At 37.7% G+C, this 18,342-nt stretch overlaps 2 protein-coding genes across 5 annotated transcripts in view; one reads left to right on the plus strand and one right to left on the minus strand.

The window, feature by feature from the left end:
* Positions 1 to 18,342, plus strand: part of LOC117418396 (dedicator of cytokinesis protein 1) — a 198,132-nt gene that overhangs the window by 78,304 nt on the left and 101,486 nt on the right. The window lies entirely within an intron of this gene.
* Positions 1 to 18,342, minus strand: part of LOC117418398 (inhibitory synaptic factor 2A-like) — a 29,278-nt gene that overhangs the window by 9,583 nt on the left and 1,353 nt on the right. Inside the window, exons 2-3 of the mRNA XM_034031394.3 lie at positions 8,355 to 9,561; positions 1,591 to 1,662 (exon numbers count right to left, since the gene is read on the minus strand). Coding sequence (XP_033887285.2) covers positions 1,591 to 1,662; positions 8,355 to 9,556 — 1,274 coding nt within the window. The 5' untranslated portion in view covers positions 9,557 to 9,561. The remainder of the gene's footprint in view (positions 1 to 1,590; positions 1,663 to 8,354; positions 9,562 to 18,342) is intronic.

Here is an 18,342-nt window from a genome sequence, read left to right on the forward strand (position 1 = left end):
CTTCTGTTCCACTCAACTTAAACCAGCGATGCATGTCGTCTCTCTTGGTGTGAAAAGTTATTTTTTATTTATTTATTTATATATAAAAAATAGATTGAAAAATACAATATATTTACTTTAGTTTGCAAACAGATTATGAAATATATATATATTTTTTTTATTATTGGTGATTAAGTATAATTTGTAATTTCCACATTATACACAATAGAAATAGTTTACTTTATTTAGCAAGAAAGACCCGTAGTCCAGTGAATCTTTTATTTTTCACATTAGAAACATTAATCATGCTTTTAATCATGCTTTTAGTGTCTTGGCAGATAAGCTCATTTTGTTCACTCCTGATAACAGTGTGTTGTCTCTTAATGTTGGATATCATGAGCCTTTAATAACTTTGACTTCTTCAGCCATTTATGGAACAGATGCATATGTTCTATTACAATACCACATGTTTTTTTATTTTTTATAATACTTCAAAACATGACATGCTTCAAATCCAATAACGCAGCTGTAATCTATTCATATGGATATGCGTGTACTTTAAAATAATCATGCCTACTTGATATTAAAGCCCTGCAGCACTGACATACAGCAGGAGAAGGTACAAGATTGGAGTTCTAATGCAGTAAACTGGATGGATTTCTTAATGTTCTTGCTCACAGTCGTCTTAAATGTTATATAAAAATTCAGACTCAAGTGTTAAACCTTCACTACAGTATTCGACTGCTATAAAACTTCTATAAATATAACATCAATTGTATTCTTAAAGATAGCATGTTAGGGGTGGTTACAGCTCTTGTTAACAGAGAAAGATTACTGACTTAGCCTTAGGATTTCACTGAAACAATACGTCATCCTTAGAACAGCTTAAAAGAACCTTTGGATGTGGTAATCAGTGTCAATCTTTATCCCTTTGTTTTTATCAAGTTCTTAGATAAAAATGCTTTGAATTCTGTCATTTGAAAGAATTGCTTGAATTTTCTTAATTGGTTAATCCTAACCAACAGTGCAATTTTCACACAGAAGCCTTTAAAGTAACGCAACCTTGTAAATAGTTAACTGGTAAAACAAGGACGCGATCCTTTTTTGGTACATAACATTAGGCCAGCATGACTCGCGTGACCAAGAGATCCAGAGTTGATGCAGATGGTTTAAATTGCTATTCAAACAAAGTTCTTGTGAAAATCCCAGGCCTGGGTAAATCAATGCCATTAGGAGATGCAGACTAAGATGTGTCTGGAAAGTTGTTTCACCAAATTATGGGTTAAGAGCTGCACTCGTATCGGCAAAATCCCAACTACATCGTTATCTGCCCTGTCAACAAATTAGCAGTTCTGTTTACGGTGAGCGAAATGTTGTCCTTTCTTTCTTTCTTTCTTTCTTTCTTTCTTTCTTTCTTTCTTTCTTTCTTTCTTTCTTTCTTTCTCTCTCTCTCTCTCTCTCTCTCTCTCTCTCTCTCTCTCTCTCTCTCTCTCTCTCTCTCTCTCCCCCCCCCCCCCCCAATGATTAACCCAAAGGAAAGATCACTGTCCGGTGTGTTACTTTTAATCCTGGGTAACTGAAGAGTAAAGAGTAATGCAATTTCAAACTAACCTGTAAATAATGCATGCGCTGTTTCGACAGGTGTCGCAGTTTGCTGTGTCTTGTCCAGTTCGGTAGGAGAGGCTGCAAAGAGAAGAGTACGAAATGAGTAATTACAGGGCTTGTTTAGTTGTTCCCTGACCATTTGCTCCCTGTCTCATCTCGTTTGTCATTACTTATTATCTCTTAAAATAAACATGGCCTGCATTAAGTTTATTTTTTTCTTTCTATACTGGCACAGCGGTCAAGATAACTTTTCACTTTTAAATGTGTTTGTTTTGTGGTGCATTTTAGAAGGCAACAGAGGACAATGACTGACCTGCATTGACGAAAAATGATCATGAACTAACTTATGTAGTTTCTCTCTTCTTATACCACCCCACCAGGGTAAGAATATACCTAAGAAGAGAAGGTCACGTATTTAATGCTCGTCTGTCATTTTTAGCTATATCTGGAACACTTAATCAGATTCTGATGAAACAGTTTGATGTGGGTAATGTCATTGCTGAAACAAATGATGTTTTTTTTTATTTCTCCCAATTTGAAATGTCCAATTGTATTTAGGCTCAGCTCACCGTTAACGCTGTGCTGTCCTCAGAAGCGTGTGCCGTCAGCCGACCAGCAGGCCCGCCATGCAGCCAACCCAGAGCTAAGGCGTTAGAGGACAATGCAGCTCTGGGCAGCTTACAGGCAAGCCCACAGGCGCCCAGCCAGTCTACAGGTGTCACTGGTGCGCGGTGAGCCGAGGACACTCTGGCCGACCTAAGCCCTACCCCCCTGGGTGGCGCTTGGCCAATTGTGCGCCGCCCCCTGGGAGCTCCCATCCACGGTCAGCAGTGGAATAGCCTGGACTCGAACCGGCGACATCCAGGCTATAGCCTTTATTGAATGCGCCACTTGGGAGCCCCATGTTTATGGAATGATTTTGTTTGCTACAACCTCTTTTGTGATATTTGTACCTGCTCTCCTCTTTCTCCCTGGGAAGCTGTTTTAAAACATGGTGTTACTTTCCCAGCATCTAAGGAATTCTAAATAAATAGACCCTGAAAACATGACTCTTGACAATTTGCAAATTAACCAAAAACTGACTTTTGTCAGCTGTCGAAAGCATTCTGCACATACATCCTCTGATGGCTGTTACTGTAAATTGGTGTTATTCTCGAAGGGCAAACTGTTTTTGTAGACTATTTCTAGTCAATGATTATAGCAAAACGCTGAAATGATGAAATACTGCAGGTATCTGGTGAGATTTTTGATTTTTTTATTGTAAAGTAAGATGCTTACAGCTATACAGTGACCAGTGACCTACATCGTATTACTGATACTGTCAAATGGATGTAAAATATATTCGCTTTATAATATCTGCTAGCCTATGTTATTTTAATAGTTTGATAGAACAGTTTGATTGCATTAAACAGGACACATTCACCTAGACATTTATAAATAATGTCCTAAATCAAGCGGGTGAACTGCCGGCTGACCCAGGATACAATGATCACTGGTGCAGGTCTTTTTTGTTCTCCGTTTGGTTCACAAATTTCTAATGCTGTTCATTGCAAATTGTCTTCTTGTGTGAAGTTAGGGGACATAAGTTGCCTTTTAAATAAAGCTGAACCCCTAGGAAATTAAAGCCTGGGGATGCAAGTCTTTCTAACTGCTCAGAGCCATGGTGGGCAACTGTGCAAGTCAACTCTCCTTTCAATCCTGGGGTATTGTATTTTAGAAATCAAAGAACTTTATGGGGTCTGTGTTAATAATATTGCATGGCAGTGCTACATCCTGTCGCTCTATATTAATCTGGCTGGGAGTATCCCCCAGTTATTAAAATCTGTACTGTACATACCATAGAAATACACTGCAATGAGTGCCCTGAAAAAACAGGTTCATACGTTTTAGGACAGAGGTTATGAAGATTCTCCACTGTCACCTGCTTGAAAAAGCAGCCTCAAATGATCACTATTGGTATCTGGTTGAGGTGTTGCTGTAGATAGTGTCAAATGTAGTTTAAGTGCATGATTACAATATTGGTAGTTCATTTAATTTAGTTTTGATTCAAATATAGCCACCACATTACAGCTGTGCAAACATCAACTTAACTTCTATGGTGACATGCTAACAAAATGGAAAGCAGATTTGCACAAAACTCCTATAGTTATAGTAATGGAAGGTTGTTGAGCATTTACTATTCTGATGAAGTGGATGCTTCTTGGCTAAAAAAAATAATAAATACAAATGTATTTCTACTGACGTTATTGACTGACACGGACTTGCAATAAAAGTGCATTAGTGTGTATGACCCCCAATATCACAAGGTCACGAGTATGATCTGGAGCTCTACTTGGCAGATCTATAGGAGTGATGGGGAGGTGAGGGACAGCAGTGTTTTGGTTATCTGAACAGTAATCTTCAAAAATACCCTTTCTTTTTAACCCTTTCAATCTTATCTTGGCGCCGTATGTTAACATATTCTGTGGAAATCACGCTGGTACCTCATGGGTCCCAGTCCGAGGTTGTGTATTAATATATGTTTGTTCTGTTCTCGTCTATTCTCCATAAAGGAGTTTATTCTTCAGCTTGACAAAAATAATTCAGGATTGAAAGGGTTAAAGGAGTGCCAGACAGTGCTGTAAAATACATTTCCGTATCTCTTATTGGCTTGATTGACATTATTAATGACCCCACGTTTATTGTGCTGACAACACTATGCAACACAATTTTTGTTCCTGGGTAGTAAGTGTTATTTCCTAATTGCTTATGCCTCAAAAGTATAGAAAATGGCTATTATTCCCCACAAACTTTGCTTTTGTGACCAGGACAGTGATATTTTGAAATTTACCTATTTCCAATGAGAAAACGGGCGAATTTGTGTCTTTTCGTTAACATAAAGTCAGAAAAAACAACATATGAATCCAAATTAACATGTATTTATACTAAAGTAATACAAAAATGACTACAAAAGATTTAGAAGTGAGTAGTTATTCGAGATTTACGATTATACTGTAAATCACTTTCACGAATCAGCCCCCAAATGTAGTCTCCCATCATGTTCTCGTTATACTGTCCTTGGTAGCGGCGTTCAAAGTCCAGTATATCCTGGTGGAAGCGCTCGCCTTGCTCCTCCGAGTACGCTCCCATATTCTTGAATTTATCAAGATGAGCATCAAGGATATGGACTTTGAGGGACATCCTACAGCCCATTGTGCTGTAGTTCTTCACCAGAGTCTCAACCAGCTCCACATAGTTTTCGGCCTTGTGATTGCCCAGGAAGCCCCGAACCACTGCGACAAAGCTGTTCCAAGCCGCTTTGTCCTTACTAGTGAGCTTCTTGGGGAATTCATTGCACTCCAGGATCTTCTTTATCTGTGGTCCGACAAAGACACCGGCTTTGACCTTTGCCTCAGACAGCTTAGGGAAGAAGTCTTGAAGGTACTTGAAGGCTGCCGACTCCTTATCTAGAGCTCTGACAAATTGTTTCATAAGGCCCAATTTGATGTGCAGTGGTGGCATCAGCACCTTCCGGGGGTCCACCAGTGGCTCCCACTTGACGTTGTTCCTCCCCACAGAGAACTCGGTCCGCTGTGGCCAGTCCCGCCTGTGGTAGTGCGCCTTGGTGTCCCTGCTGTCCCAAAGGCAAAGATAGCAGGGAAACTTGGTAAAACTGCCTTGGAGACCCATCAGGAATGCCACCATTTTGAAGTCTCCTATGACCTCCTAGCCATACTCATCATACTTCAAGGCGTCCAGCAAGGTCTTGATGCTGTTGTAATCCTCTTTGAGGTGCACCGAGTGAGCCAGGGGAAGAGACGGGTACTTGTTACCATTATGGAGCAGCACGGCTTTGAGGCTCCTGGATGAGCTGTCAATGAAGAGGCGCCACTCATTCTGGTTACAGGTGATTCCGCCTGTAGGGTCCACCATGCAGAAAATTGGAAAACATTTTAAAATTAAAAACTTTTACAATTTAAAAAATTTTAACAAATTTTATAACATAAAATTCAGAGCAACAATTGTCCATCTTACCTTCCAGAGTTTTTTTTGCAGTGCTCGCAGGTGAAATGAGGTGCCCAGGGTTTGTCTTGATCCCCGACAGGCATGCCGAAATATGCCTTGTAGGCCTCACACATCTTAGCAGATGCTTCCACAGAGTACTTTTTCGCTCTTGTCTTGATAAATTGGCCGCAGACATAGCAAAATGCGTCTGCTGGATGCTTGCAGCCTCTTGATGCCATCTCAGAAAAATGCAGACATGTATCCACTTAGGCAGCTGGAACTAAACTGAACTGGTGGGCTTAAGGCCCCTGTATTTATACTACTATTTATATTACTGGAAAGTTCTAGAAGTTACTCCAAGTTTACTCAGCACTGAATCTATCTGGAATGTTCTGGAAAATAGGTAAATTTCAAAATATCACTGTCCTGGTCACAAAAGCAAAGTTTGTGGGGAATAATAGCCATTTTCTATACGTTTGAGGCATAAGCAATTAGGAAATAACACTTACTACCCAGGAACCAAAAAAAAAAAAAAAAATTGTTACATGGTGCAATCTTATAGATCTTCACACGTTGTTGCTGTTGTTGTTGTTGAGGATATTCAATTATTTCACATACAACATTATAGATCAGGGCTGTCCAACAGAGGGCTCTTGAGCCATACATGGCTTATTGAGCTCTTCACAATGGCTCTTGATTTGGAGGTGGAATATCACTTCAGTAGCTATTAATAGGTTTGAAAACACTGCAAGGACAATCTAGTCTTTAGTAGAAGCAAGTGCAGTCAAAGCGCAACAAAACTGATGTTTACATTTTTTTAATGAGCAATGCTGAAGCAGTGTCTCAGTGTCATCTGATTAAACCTTCCTTTTCATCTCTCTTTTTTTAACATGTATTTGCTATTTCCGTGTTATGTCGCTTTTAGTTATTACTGAGTACTCTACAGTAGACCCAGATATTTGTGAGACAGCCATTTGAAATATCTTTTATCAGATACTATGTATCAGATGGACATGTCATTGCATGAATATTAGCTGTCCTGTACTATTTTGTGCATTCCCTGGTCATCAGTATGGTTCTGTTAGCTTAGGCAGTTTAGCTGTAGATCAACTGTTGCATCCTGGTACTTTCACTGTAGGTCACATTGTCTGATGGCAGCTAGACATTGAAGTGAGTTTTAACTGCAGCACATAAAACGGTTTGGTAACAGGAAGCAGCAAAAACATAATATACATGGTTGTGTTTTAAATACCTGCATATTCCAAATTTAAGCAAATGACCAAAAGATCTTGAACAGGAGAATCGGTGTGGGGTGTTACTATTGCTAGTGGTAATATGATATGAAAAATGAATGTCTAAACCTCAGTTAGCCCTCTTTTACAGTGCGGAATGTCATGAAATCATCTCTGAGTGTTTGTTTTCAAGGAAAGGGTTTCCAGTTCTTATAATTAAACTTTCTTTTCAAGGCACAAGGGCCTATAAAATAAAAATAAGAACTACATTTAGGACCCAATAGGTCTTTTTCCCCCCGTACCTAATGTTTTTTGTAAATGTACATTTTGTAGACGTGGGATGGGAAGAAAAAAATGAATTCATGTGGATGTGCTTATAAGAGCAGCTGGGGACAGAGGTTCTGCACAGTACGTGAAAAACATGAAACCGTGTTTAAAGGTTAAACTGACGCAGTTGAAATCTGAAGCCCAATAACTTCTTGTCAATCAGTTTGTCAAGTGATGATCAATTATATGTTAATATGAATGCTGCAGTCTGTGATCTCCTGCACAAAATAATTGCAGTTTTTTTTTTTTTTGCCAGTCATTCACTTGGAAAGTTGCCAGCAGAATGCCCCAAACCTGAATCTGCAAATTTAGTGTATCTAATACATACTTTGTACGTTGGCTATCGACCCCTTTTACATGCAGTGCTTTGTGATAAGTGAAACTGAGCTGTCACTATGTGCTAAATGCTCCTAGGAGTATGAATACAACTGTTTTGTTTTTTTTCTTTACCAAGCCCCAGCAATGTTTATGTGATTGACCTGATAAGAAAAATTAAAGCCTTGTCCATGCAAAGAAATGAGAAGAATATTTTTATTTTTATAAAGAGAGGAATGAAGGGATGGCTTTTCAAGTATAACTGGTAAATTAGAAATGGGGTGCATGTTTTTTGCTGCAGGTCAAATGTTTCAACAGATTGCAATGTCATTTTCCTTCGCAGAACATTTATTTTTCGTGGCAGCTGCAGTTTGTTGGTGCAGAATGGGTTTTGCGCAGAAACGCTTTGTTGACAGCAGTAAATCTGCCTGGTTTCATAGAGTTCAGGGCACTTTTTCTTACTTACATTGGCTATTTTGAGATTCCCTTATAAAGCATATTCAAATTCTTTGACCTGCAGTGAGAGGGCAGGGTTGTAAAGAAAATGATTTAAAGGAGGGCAAAGGTTGTATGATGACAGTGAACCTAATTGTGTTTACCATCAGGAAGGTTTTACCAAAAGCGTATTTATAATACCCAACACTGAGGAAATTGTCAATTATGGACCAGTTTGTGACCCAATGCTAATAACTTCACAGAGCCTGACTTTTTTTTCCTGGTACCACCCAAAGGTTGTTCCAATTATATATCATGTAGTAGTACACTTGCAAACAACCAGAATATGCAGTGAACAGTGACAGACAATTTTCATGGGAAATGAGCTTTACAGTTTCATACAGGTTACAGGAATATGCAATTAAGTGGTCTTGAATGGGGTCCTGTTTTGGGGGGATGGATTTAATCTCAACTTACCCTTCTCTGTGGGCTTCTCCCTTTTCCAACTCCTGAATGACGCCCAGCAGCACTTTGATGGTCTCCTGACTGGAGCTGATAAGGTTTTCCATCACGTGGAGCTGTGCTTTTAGGTCCCCGTCTTGTGCAAGAGGCACAATCTGCTGGCAAGTCTCACTCGCTGCCCTTGCGCCCTGACAGGACTGAGTTTCCACTGCAGGTGAAGCATGGGTCTGAAGGGACTGTTCATTGCACTGGCTAGATTGGCCCTGAGCCTGTATCGAGCAGACCTGGCTACTTAATGGTTGTGAGTGCAGTCCGTTCAACTGCAAAGCTTTCTTGTGTTTTTTCCCTGCCGACGGACTTTCCAGACATTCAACCTGTGTTAAAGAGTTCCAGGCAATGGGACCCGTGACCCTGTGAGCTGTTTCTGTCGCCTGTTCTATTGAAGCTTGTTCGGAGTTCAGCGTCTGTGTGTGTGCTGACTGATTAGAGTCCTGGTTGCCTTGTGATGCTCCTCTGTGAAGTTTGGATTTAATATTGCACAGCTGGTACACAGGCTCTTTTAAATTGGAGTCTGTTGGGTTTGAAAAACAAGGGGTATCTTCAGAGTAGCTATGCAACAAGGCATTGGTGCATGTTTTTCCATCAGAACAGTTACCACTGGAATTCTTATCTACTGCGTCTAAGCAGTCGTTAGTATGTGAAGTCAACACCGCTTCTTTTTGATCGCTGATCTTCTTGCTGCATTGAGCAGCTTCCCCTGAGCTTACTTTGCCTTTATTACCCTTAATGTCGATTACAAATCCATTGTTGTGACTCTTGAAGCTTTCCACGACTGATGCATTCTTAATGGAATGTCCTTTCTTCCGCTCAAAAGGGAACGTCTGGTAGCGTTTTTTGAGATCGGGAGAAGTCTGCACCCCAGTGCTCTTGGTAACGTTGGGTATTGACCTTCTTGCTGGCACAGTCATGTACTTGCGGTAAGCCACTTTACAAGAGATTGGTTTCGTACCCTTTCTTTCCGATTGCCTGGCCAGTTCCCTTTGTTCGTTTTGGGCGTCGCAGATGTCCTTAAATCTTACCTGCAGGGCTTTATTTCTTTTTCTAATCTGCCTGTTGGGATCCAGTGAGTATTTCATCTCCAGGGCTAACGACGCGGATGCCTCGACCTCTGTGTCTGAATTTGTGAGCAGGCATTTGCTGGCTTCCTTGCTCACCATGGTTCCTGTGTGGATGGGGAAAAAATAGACAGTGCTAAACAGGAGATGAATTACTGTAATATACAGTATATATTCTCTGTGTGTGTGTGTGTGTGTGTGTATATATATATATATATATATATATATATATATATATATATGGTCTTTCTTGTGAGATCAAACATTTTCAAAATAGTTTATTTCTGAAATTACTTCCTTTTAAAGGAGCCTGGTAAAATTGTGCATGCGTGTGTGTGTGTCGGTGTGCAACGTCATTCCCCTCCGGAAATTGAGACTGCAGCTTATCTAAACTGACAGGGAACAGAGACGAGAAGATGTCGTTATTTACTTGTTGAATTCAAAGTTTAAATAATACCTACAATCTATTACAAAGAGAAGTTAACTGCTTATACTTTGTTGTTTATGGTTTTCATATCACATTCCCTGGCAGAAGATGGCTTCATTCCAATCAGGCAGCAGAATGTGCCCCAAACTGTTAGCGATATTAACATGATTGTTGTTTCCACGCACAACTTGTAACAGTAGAGAAAATGTCAAGCCATGTACTGTTATATAAAGGGGGACACTATTCAAGTGTGTATGCTTATATGGTATAAAATAGCTGTTATCTAAAAACAACAAAACCCTTTACTTCTTAAATTCAAACGTTTACCTTCATTGCACAGAATCTATCATTCTAAAATGATTATCAATCTGTATGTTTACTTGGGTGAAGAAAATGTTTGTTATATTCAGTATCAACAATAATTTCCTGATTCCAGATCTAAACACTGCCATAATTTATATTTCTATGGAAATCGGCTTGTAATGGAAATAAGGGGTACGAACGTATAGAAGTGACCTTTTTGTCTCCTAGGTAAATAAATGTGTACGGCTAACTAGATGCAGGTGTGGATGATACGGAGAGACAGAAGGCAAAAGCTCCCTTGTTCTAACAGCAATCACACACTTGGCAGCCTGACAATTGTGAAGGACGCACCTGGAATAGTGTTCATAATAACTGGAGAATAATGATAAATAACTACCACCCTCACCTTTTAATAGTGCAGCTGATTGAGATGATGAGCGATTTGACTCTTAAAAAAAAAAAAAAAAAAAAAAAAAAAAAAGTAAATCCTTGGAAGGAAGAATTAGCAGCAGAAGATGAAATAAAGTGAGGGGTGATCAATACGTGCACGTTGCTGTCGTGTTTGTATAATTTAGAAGCTCAAGTGTTAATGAGAAATAGATTTTACGAATACTTTTGTGTGGTATAAATGTTTTATTTATATTTAATAGGGGCTAAATACGAATGAAGAATGTATCTCTCTGAAGGCAAATGAGTAAATAGTGTCATAAAAAGGATGTCCTGTTATGCTGATTTCCATAAAAGTCCTGCCTATTTTCAGTGCATTGGGGTTTAGTGTTTTTGCTTTGTTTTGTTTTGTTTTATTACTTTTTTGCACAGTAAGAGAAAAAAATAACACATGGCGGGTAGGTGGACCATGGGTGGTAGTGTATAATGAGAAAAAGAAGAATGCAAATGTTTTTCTTGGAGTGTTGCACTATGGTTTGTCTCCCTGTTTAGAGAAAGAACAAAAAAAGGTACCACCGTACAGGGTTATTTCAGTCAGCCATTTATATTGGACAAATGACGTTTGCCATTCCCATTGATTTCAATAACAAAGGCATCATTTATGCCGTGTTAAGCAAGCCGCATATTTCGGGCCAACTTAGCTGTTTGGATCTCGTTATGTGCCATTCACAAAGATTTAAATAACAAACGCACTGCTTATACTGTACACCAGAGGGGATGTCAGAGGAAGAATTCTCAGCTGTGTCACCTTGGCGACCAGGACGCGCTGCCTGAAACAGGCACCGATGATGTAAGCGGGCGTGCTGTGCTTGTAACACTGTGGCGTGCTATGGAGCAGTATCCGGAATCAGAGCCGAATTGGAATTTTTTAGAAAACGCTGAAGGTTTGCCGTCCATACTTGCTTTAATTTTAAAATGCTGTTTTCTTTTGCTGTTTTTATTGTACTAAATGTACTTCCAAAAGTGCCTTGGGATGGCTTACCATGAAAGGCACTTTATAAATAAAATTTGATTTGATTTGATACTTGTAAAAAAAAAAAAAAAAAAAAAAAGCTTGATCAGATCACAGAGAATCACAGAGTTCTTCACTGGAAATCATTTGCAGTAATGTAGCCTACCTGTACTGTACTTTTTTGCACTTACTTTTTATTACATCTTTTTTATTAATGTAATAAAGATTTTATACTCCATGCATGCTTGTTTGTTTTGATTACTGTCCTGGTGATTGCGAGACATTTTGAATGTCAGGTTATTGTGACATTAACACAAACGCGGCCGTTCTATGAGGTGTGTTTTTTTTTTTTTTTAAACATTAACAAATCTAATGCATTATCTGGATTTAAACATGAATTTAAACATCAATTTTATTTTCCTTTTATGATTTCAAGGCAAATAAACCTGGCTTGTTTTGTGCTGATTTCATGTTCATTCCTTCTGTAGATACTATTTCCGTCAGCACAGCGATTGCCCAAACGTTTCCATTAAAAACTATTTTTTACTGATTTTTATCCCTATTTTAATATATGTAAAATAAACTATGTAAAATATGTAAAAATTCCCAGAAATATTTTTTAAAGATAAAAACCGAAAACACGGAACACTACCTATAAGCAAAAAATAGCAAGCTATGTGGGAAGGAATGCAGAGGCTTTATGCTGAACTGTGATCATTTTCTATCACAGTACAATTGAAATTCTCAAGGTATCTTAGCAACAAGCATTGCAAACATATTGCTTGCTCTTAGACATTTTGACGTTCTCTGACATATATTTTTTTTAACAATATCTGTCTGCTGTCCAGTCTGTTAATGCTAGATACCCTCTCTGGAAACTGCCCCGTTTTAGCCTGTATAAGTTGTGTTTCTATTGCCCAAAGAGGCGAGTAGACATGAGTCAAGTTTCACAGTGAAATCTGGATGTGATGTATATAACATACAGCTTTTGCCATTACTTTCTAGAGGAGAAGAGTTAGTCCAGCAGATACTTCATATGCCAATCTTAGACTGCTCTAAATTGGATCTCAAACAAAAAGCATGTTGAGCTCAAAGATGTCATCTCGAGTATTGCCAGAGACTTGGAACTGAAGAGGGACTTACCAATTTAGTACTAGCACCAATGGCTTTCATCGTAATATGTTTTACCACCTTATAAACTTCACAGATTGTATCAGCCAGTTGGTTATATAATGGCCATTACACTACTGTAGTTGACATGAATCTCTGAATCCGCTTAGTTTGAAACGCCATTAAAAGATCCAGTATGACATAAAAACACATCTGAAAATCTAATCACAATAAACAATGTGTCCATAATAGTAACATCCTCCTAGCCAGAATGTCCACTGCATCAAATACTAATACTTTACTGTTGTAAACTGAACAGGAAGAGATCTGAGGAGTAAAACATGAAATGAACACCTCCTGTTGGCAATATTATTGACTGAACAGGGACATTCTTGTTTTCAAGGAGAGAAATGCTGTATATGGTATAGTGTGTAATAATAATGACTGACAAGTACAAAGGTCCACTGATGAATTTGAGTGTGTTAGTGCTTTTTAGAATCTAATATCTATCGATTTAGACAAAGTAATGTCTTTTAAAGATGACATTTAACACAAGCTTTCAGTTAAACATACTGTGAGAGGTCTATACAGCTGTTTGGCTGGTTTTGACATGCAGTATGAAGCGCTGATAAACTGATGCTTTACTGCCTATCGGAGAACAGGAGTTGACCCTGATATTCACGCCATCAGCCAAATGGTTTTTTTTTTAGTGTGTATTTTCCTCACCAAATTGAATATCATCCTGTCTTATGAGTGCAAATAACGAACAGTTCTATTCTGCTGATTTGGCCCCAATGATCCAAAGGATTATGAATTATGCATTGACTCTGAAATTGCAAAAGTAATCCTCTTAAATCTCCTTATGTACTTTCACAGAGGATGTTGTCTATGCCCTGTGCAGCACGGTTCTTCATGAGGCAGTCGTTTACACTGCAAAACAACTGTATTAAAAAAAGGAAAAAAAAAGTAACGAAAAAAACGAAACGTCTTGATGCATTAAGCTTAGTTTGTTGGATTTATTGATGTGCACAAATGTAATTGTATACATCCGTTTTATATCTGCAGAATATTATGTAAGGGATAAACCACGGTAAGTGTTGAATCTGTAAAATAATCCACCATTTCGAGTGCCGTTAGGCACGAGACACTGGATTATTCTACCGATTCAACACTTACCGTGGTTTATCCCATTTAAAACATTTCGTCCTAATTGACAATTGTTCAATAATGAGAGTAATTGAACTCTAATTTGGTAATTGACATTTATATTAATAGGCTATATTGTGTATGAGTTTGTTGGTGTGCCGTCATGAGTTCCGAGTCTGAACCTGAAATCCCATTGACACAGACAACATATTGTGTTATAAGTGAAGATAGCAATGAGGACTTTGTTTTAAATTTAGACCATGAAGGTGGCATTAGAAAAATAAAAAGAATGAAAAAAAACAAAGGAGAAAGCAGAAAGTAAGTGTTTTGCTGCACCTAAAACGGGTGAAGTTAATATCTTTGCAAGCGATCGATTTTCTGGAAGTACTCGCGCAAAATGTAAATGGTCTGTGAATCTGTTTGAAGTTTGGTTAAATGAAAGGAATTCAAAAGCTGACTTTAAATCTGAGATACATGTAATTAGTGGAGATTTAGTCAATATGGATAATTCTACTTTGTCATACAGCCTTAGCTGTTTTGCGACAGAAGTAAGAAGATGTAATGGAGAGGAGTACTGTGGTGATTCACTATACGAACTTGTAATGTGTAGACACCATTTTCTAAGACTACAGGGACGCCCTTTAAGTTTGTTAAATGACCCAGAGTTTGAAAGTTTTCGCAGTGTTCTTGATGGGAAAATGAAACCTTTGGCCAAATCAGGAGCTGGTTTGCATAAAAAGAAAGCTAGAGTTATTTCCGACGCACAAGAAAATATATTGTACTGTACTGTGTGCTGGAATTGGAAATCAATTATGTTTAAACGGTATAAATTGTTATTATAATTGCTGCTTATTAAAAAGACACAAGCTTTTTTTGTGAATTGTTTTTGACTGTGGTTTGTTAACGAATCCCCAGTTTTCTGTGGATTCGTAGCTCAAAGTGTGGATTCGTTTCTCAACAATACATCTGCCCCACACTCCCCTTCTCTTCAAAGCCACACTGCCCGTTTAGTTAGACGATTCGTAGATATAATCCACTGAAAGATCAAAGGGTGACGTCACAGAAATGTTTTAAATTTTAAAAAAAAATTAAAAATGTGTTTGGTCTTTGCCACTAGATTATAATTACATTTGGTAGACAGGATTACAAGGCAATAATGAAAATACTGGATTTCTATTGATCGCTGTGTGTGTGTGTGTGTGTGTCAGTCACACAGGCTGCTCTAGTCTACAGAGCCTGTTTGGAGTCAATTTCCATAAAGATGGTGTCTATGTATGTTTCAGTATTACCTGCGGAAACAGCTACATTTATATCTTAAGAGTATGATCAATTCCCCAGGGGTCACATGTGTTACATCAAGGACACATTAATGTACTGTATGTAAAAATAATGCTATAGAGATTATATATATATATATATTCATAGTCTTGCGTATACTGATAAAACCTTACAAGTATGCTGCTTATCATTTTAATCATGAAAGTGTCTAACAGTTCTGTACTTGTGATTGTTTCGTGTGTTTATATTTTTTTAGTTAAGTCCAACAAGGTCTGCGCAATTTTTTTTTTTTTAAACTAAACACTCTCAGTAGGGTCAAATATAACATTGTTAAGCATCATATTTTTTCCTTTAGTGGATCCAGTATTCAATTTTATACATACATCTTTTATTCTGTATATATCACTTGATGATGGCGTTATCGCACCAAATGAAACAGCTGTGTGTTCTTGTCTTTTAAAAAACATTATCAAAACAGATGGGTGCTTATTGCTATGTTTACTGCCAGCTACTTACTTACAAGACTTTGATTACTGAAGGTGACCTGTACTGGTTTTAAGGATATTCACAACTGTATTAGTTTAGAAATGTATTTGCTTTGGCAAGGGAAGTGTGTTTACATTGGTCCTTTCATGGATGATGCTGAACCCAATCTGAGGCTAGCATGTGTAAACGGAGCAGTCAACTCCCATCTGTTTTGATAATGTTTTTAAACGGGGGGCATCCAGGAATAGGACTAAAACACCTACTTCTTGTCAATGTTCTTATTACATAGAGGGCATGGTTAAACCATGCATCACCTCGACTGCATGTGGCAACCGTCCAAATATGGTTGCATATTTTTATTGACAAATAGAAACTCATAAAAGGTGTGCTATTTTAGTAATGGCTGTACTTTGATACAATGCAGGCAGGAAAATGGAGTTATACTTTATTTGCATCAAGCAGTGTAAATCGAACACTGAATTCTATTGTGTTTCTCGTCAGGCCTTTCTAGGCTGCAGAGCATTGGTTTTATCCTGCAAAATAATAATAATACTTTTAGTGTTTTATGCGGGCATCCTTGTGGGTTAACTGGTGATTCCCTAATATAACTGCAGTGGTCTTTTTATATAATACAACTGATAATATTGTAAATTATGTTTTAGTTCAATTTTTTAACAAGCCCCTTATTGAAACTGATATGGAAACTGCTGTCTTTCATTAAAGCACCTCAGGAATATCTACTGGAGTGCATTCTTAAATAATTAGGCAGTTTTTATCATGGGATTTGTTTCAAGGTCTTTTAAATTGTTTTAATTATAGTGGCATGCCTGCGGGATTCACTGTGTGATGAACAGAAGTGGTATGCCTACTTTTAAGCCTGATTTTGAATTGAATAGGGTGTTCTGTTCTGAGAATATGATACCATGGTTTTGTCCTTACTTTGCTGTGCTGTACCTGGCAGTATTTTGGTTCGACTGAACTAGACTTTCTTTAGTATTTAAAAGCTCTTTGACTTCTCATGGATGTTGCCAGAAAGGCAATGTCCTTTTAAATGCATCATCCAAACTGTAAGCATTCAGCAGACCACACAATCTTTGGAAAGTGTCTCATTTGGGAGCTCAGTCAGACTTAAAGATTTTTAATCCAGTACTGTATGTTACATTTACCGTAAGGCAGCTGGAGCGTTATATGTAGCTTACTTGGTGTGTGTGTGTGATGGGTCTGTTCTTGGTTCTAATGTCTGAATGATAATAATGCATTTTCAGCCTGAATTTTACGCTGAATTGGGGGGGATCATAAGAACATAAGAAAGTTTACAAACGAGAGGAGGCCATTCAGCCCATCTTGCTCGTTTGGTTGTTAGTAGCTTATTGATCCCAGAATCTCATCAAGCAGCTTCTTGAAGGATCCCAGGGTTTCAGCTTCAACAACATTACTGGGGAGTTGGTTCCAGACCCTCACAATTCTCTGTGTAAAAAAGTGCCTCCTATTTTCTGTTCTGAATGCCTCTTTATCTAATTTCCATTTGTGACCCCTGGTCCTTGTTTCTTTTTTAGGTCAAAGAAGTCAGGGATGATCTATTAAGCACAAAAAAACAGGCATTTTTACGAGTCGGCCTTCTGGTAACTCTTGCCTTTATTTACCTTAAATAAATAATAGAATTTGCAGGCAGAGCATATTGCATGAAGAAATTATGCAATTTTAATTAGAATTATATGGGTGAAGTTGTGAGAAAGTGAAGTGTTCCTGTATGTTTAAAGTCAAAACTTTAAAGCAAGGTTAGTTTTGCTTGAAAAAGTAAAATGAGCTTGAAAAAGTAAGCTGGACTTCATTAGAGGTCAAGTATGAGCACATTATATATATATATATATATATATATATATATATATATATATATATATATATATATATATATATATATATATATATATATATGTACAACATATCGAAACGTTGGGCAGCTGGCTGTTTGAGCTAATATATATATATATATATATATATATTACGATATATATATATATATATATATATATATATATATATATATATATATATATATATATATATATATATATATATATATAGCACGATCTACAATATGATGACTGCAGTAATATTAGCTTTGAAAGCATTCAACAATTTGAGGGAAAAAAATGACACATATGATGCAATCAATAGTAACAACTGTAATTTGAAAGGGCAAGTCTAATGGCTAGAATACTGATGAGCTTTTCAACAATATTCGCAAACAAGCTGCAGTGGTCTATTCTCTACATATATATGCATTGACTGTGTGTGTCGTGTGTGTGTGTGTGTTTTTATGAAAAACTAACTTGCCATTTCATTTGCATAACGGGATTCAAGCTAGGTGTCATACAGCTGGTTTACTAAGCTTATGCAACTTTGGTTTAATGAGCCACAATGACAGAATCAGGTGTCTAATCTGTGAACATGTCAGAATACTGTGTATTTATACACCTACAGAAGAGTATGCTGCTACAGTGGAGTACTTAATAAATAATACTGTTAACAAATGAAAGGTAACATCTGGGCTCTGTAGAAAGCAGTCCTACTTTTAAAGGGCCATTAATTTATTTTCAGGATTAATTTGTACAATACCAATATATAGCTACGGTATACAACTCTTGCTTGTTTCAAATGGTGTCTTTTTTGTTTGCTTTTGCATAATATGGTTTGGGTTCAGTGATGGCTCCTGAGAGCTTTTGCGACTCACTGATG

The sequence above is a fragment of the Acipenser ruthenus genome, chromosome 13, assembly GCF_902713425.1.
Source record: "Acipenser ruthenus chromosome 13, fAciRut3.2 maternal haplotype, whole genome shotgun sequence".
Lineage (NCBI taxonomy): Eukaryota > Metazoa > Chordata > Actinopteri > Acipenseriformes > Acipenseridae > Acipenser > Acipenser ruthenus.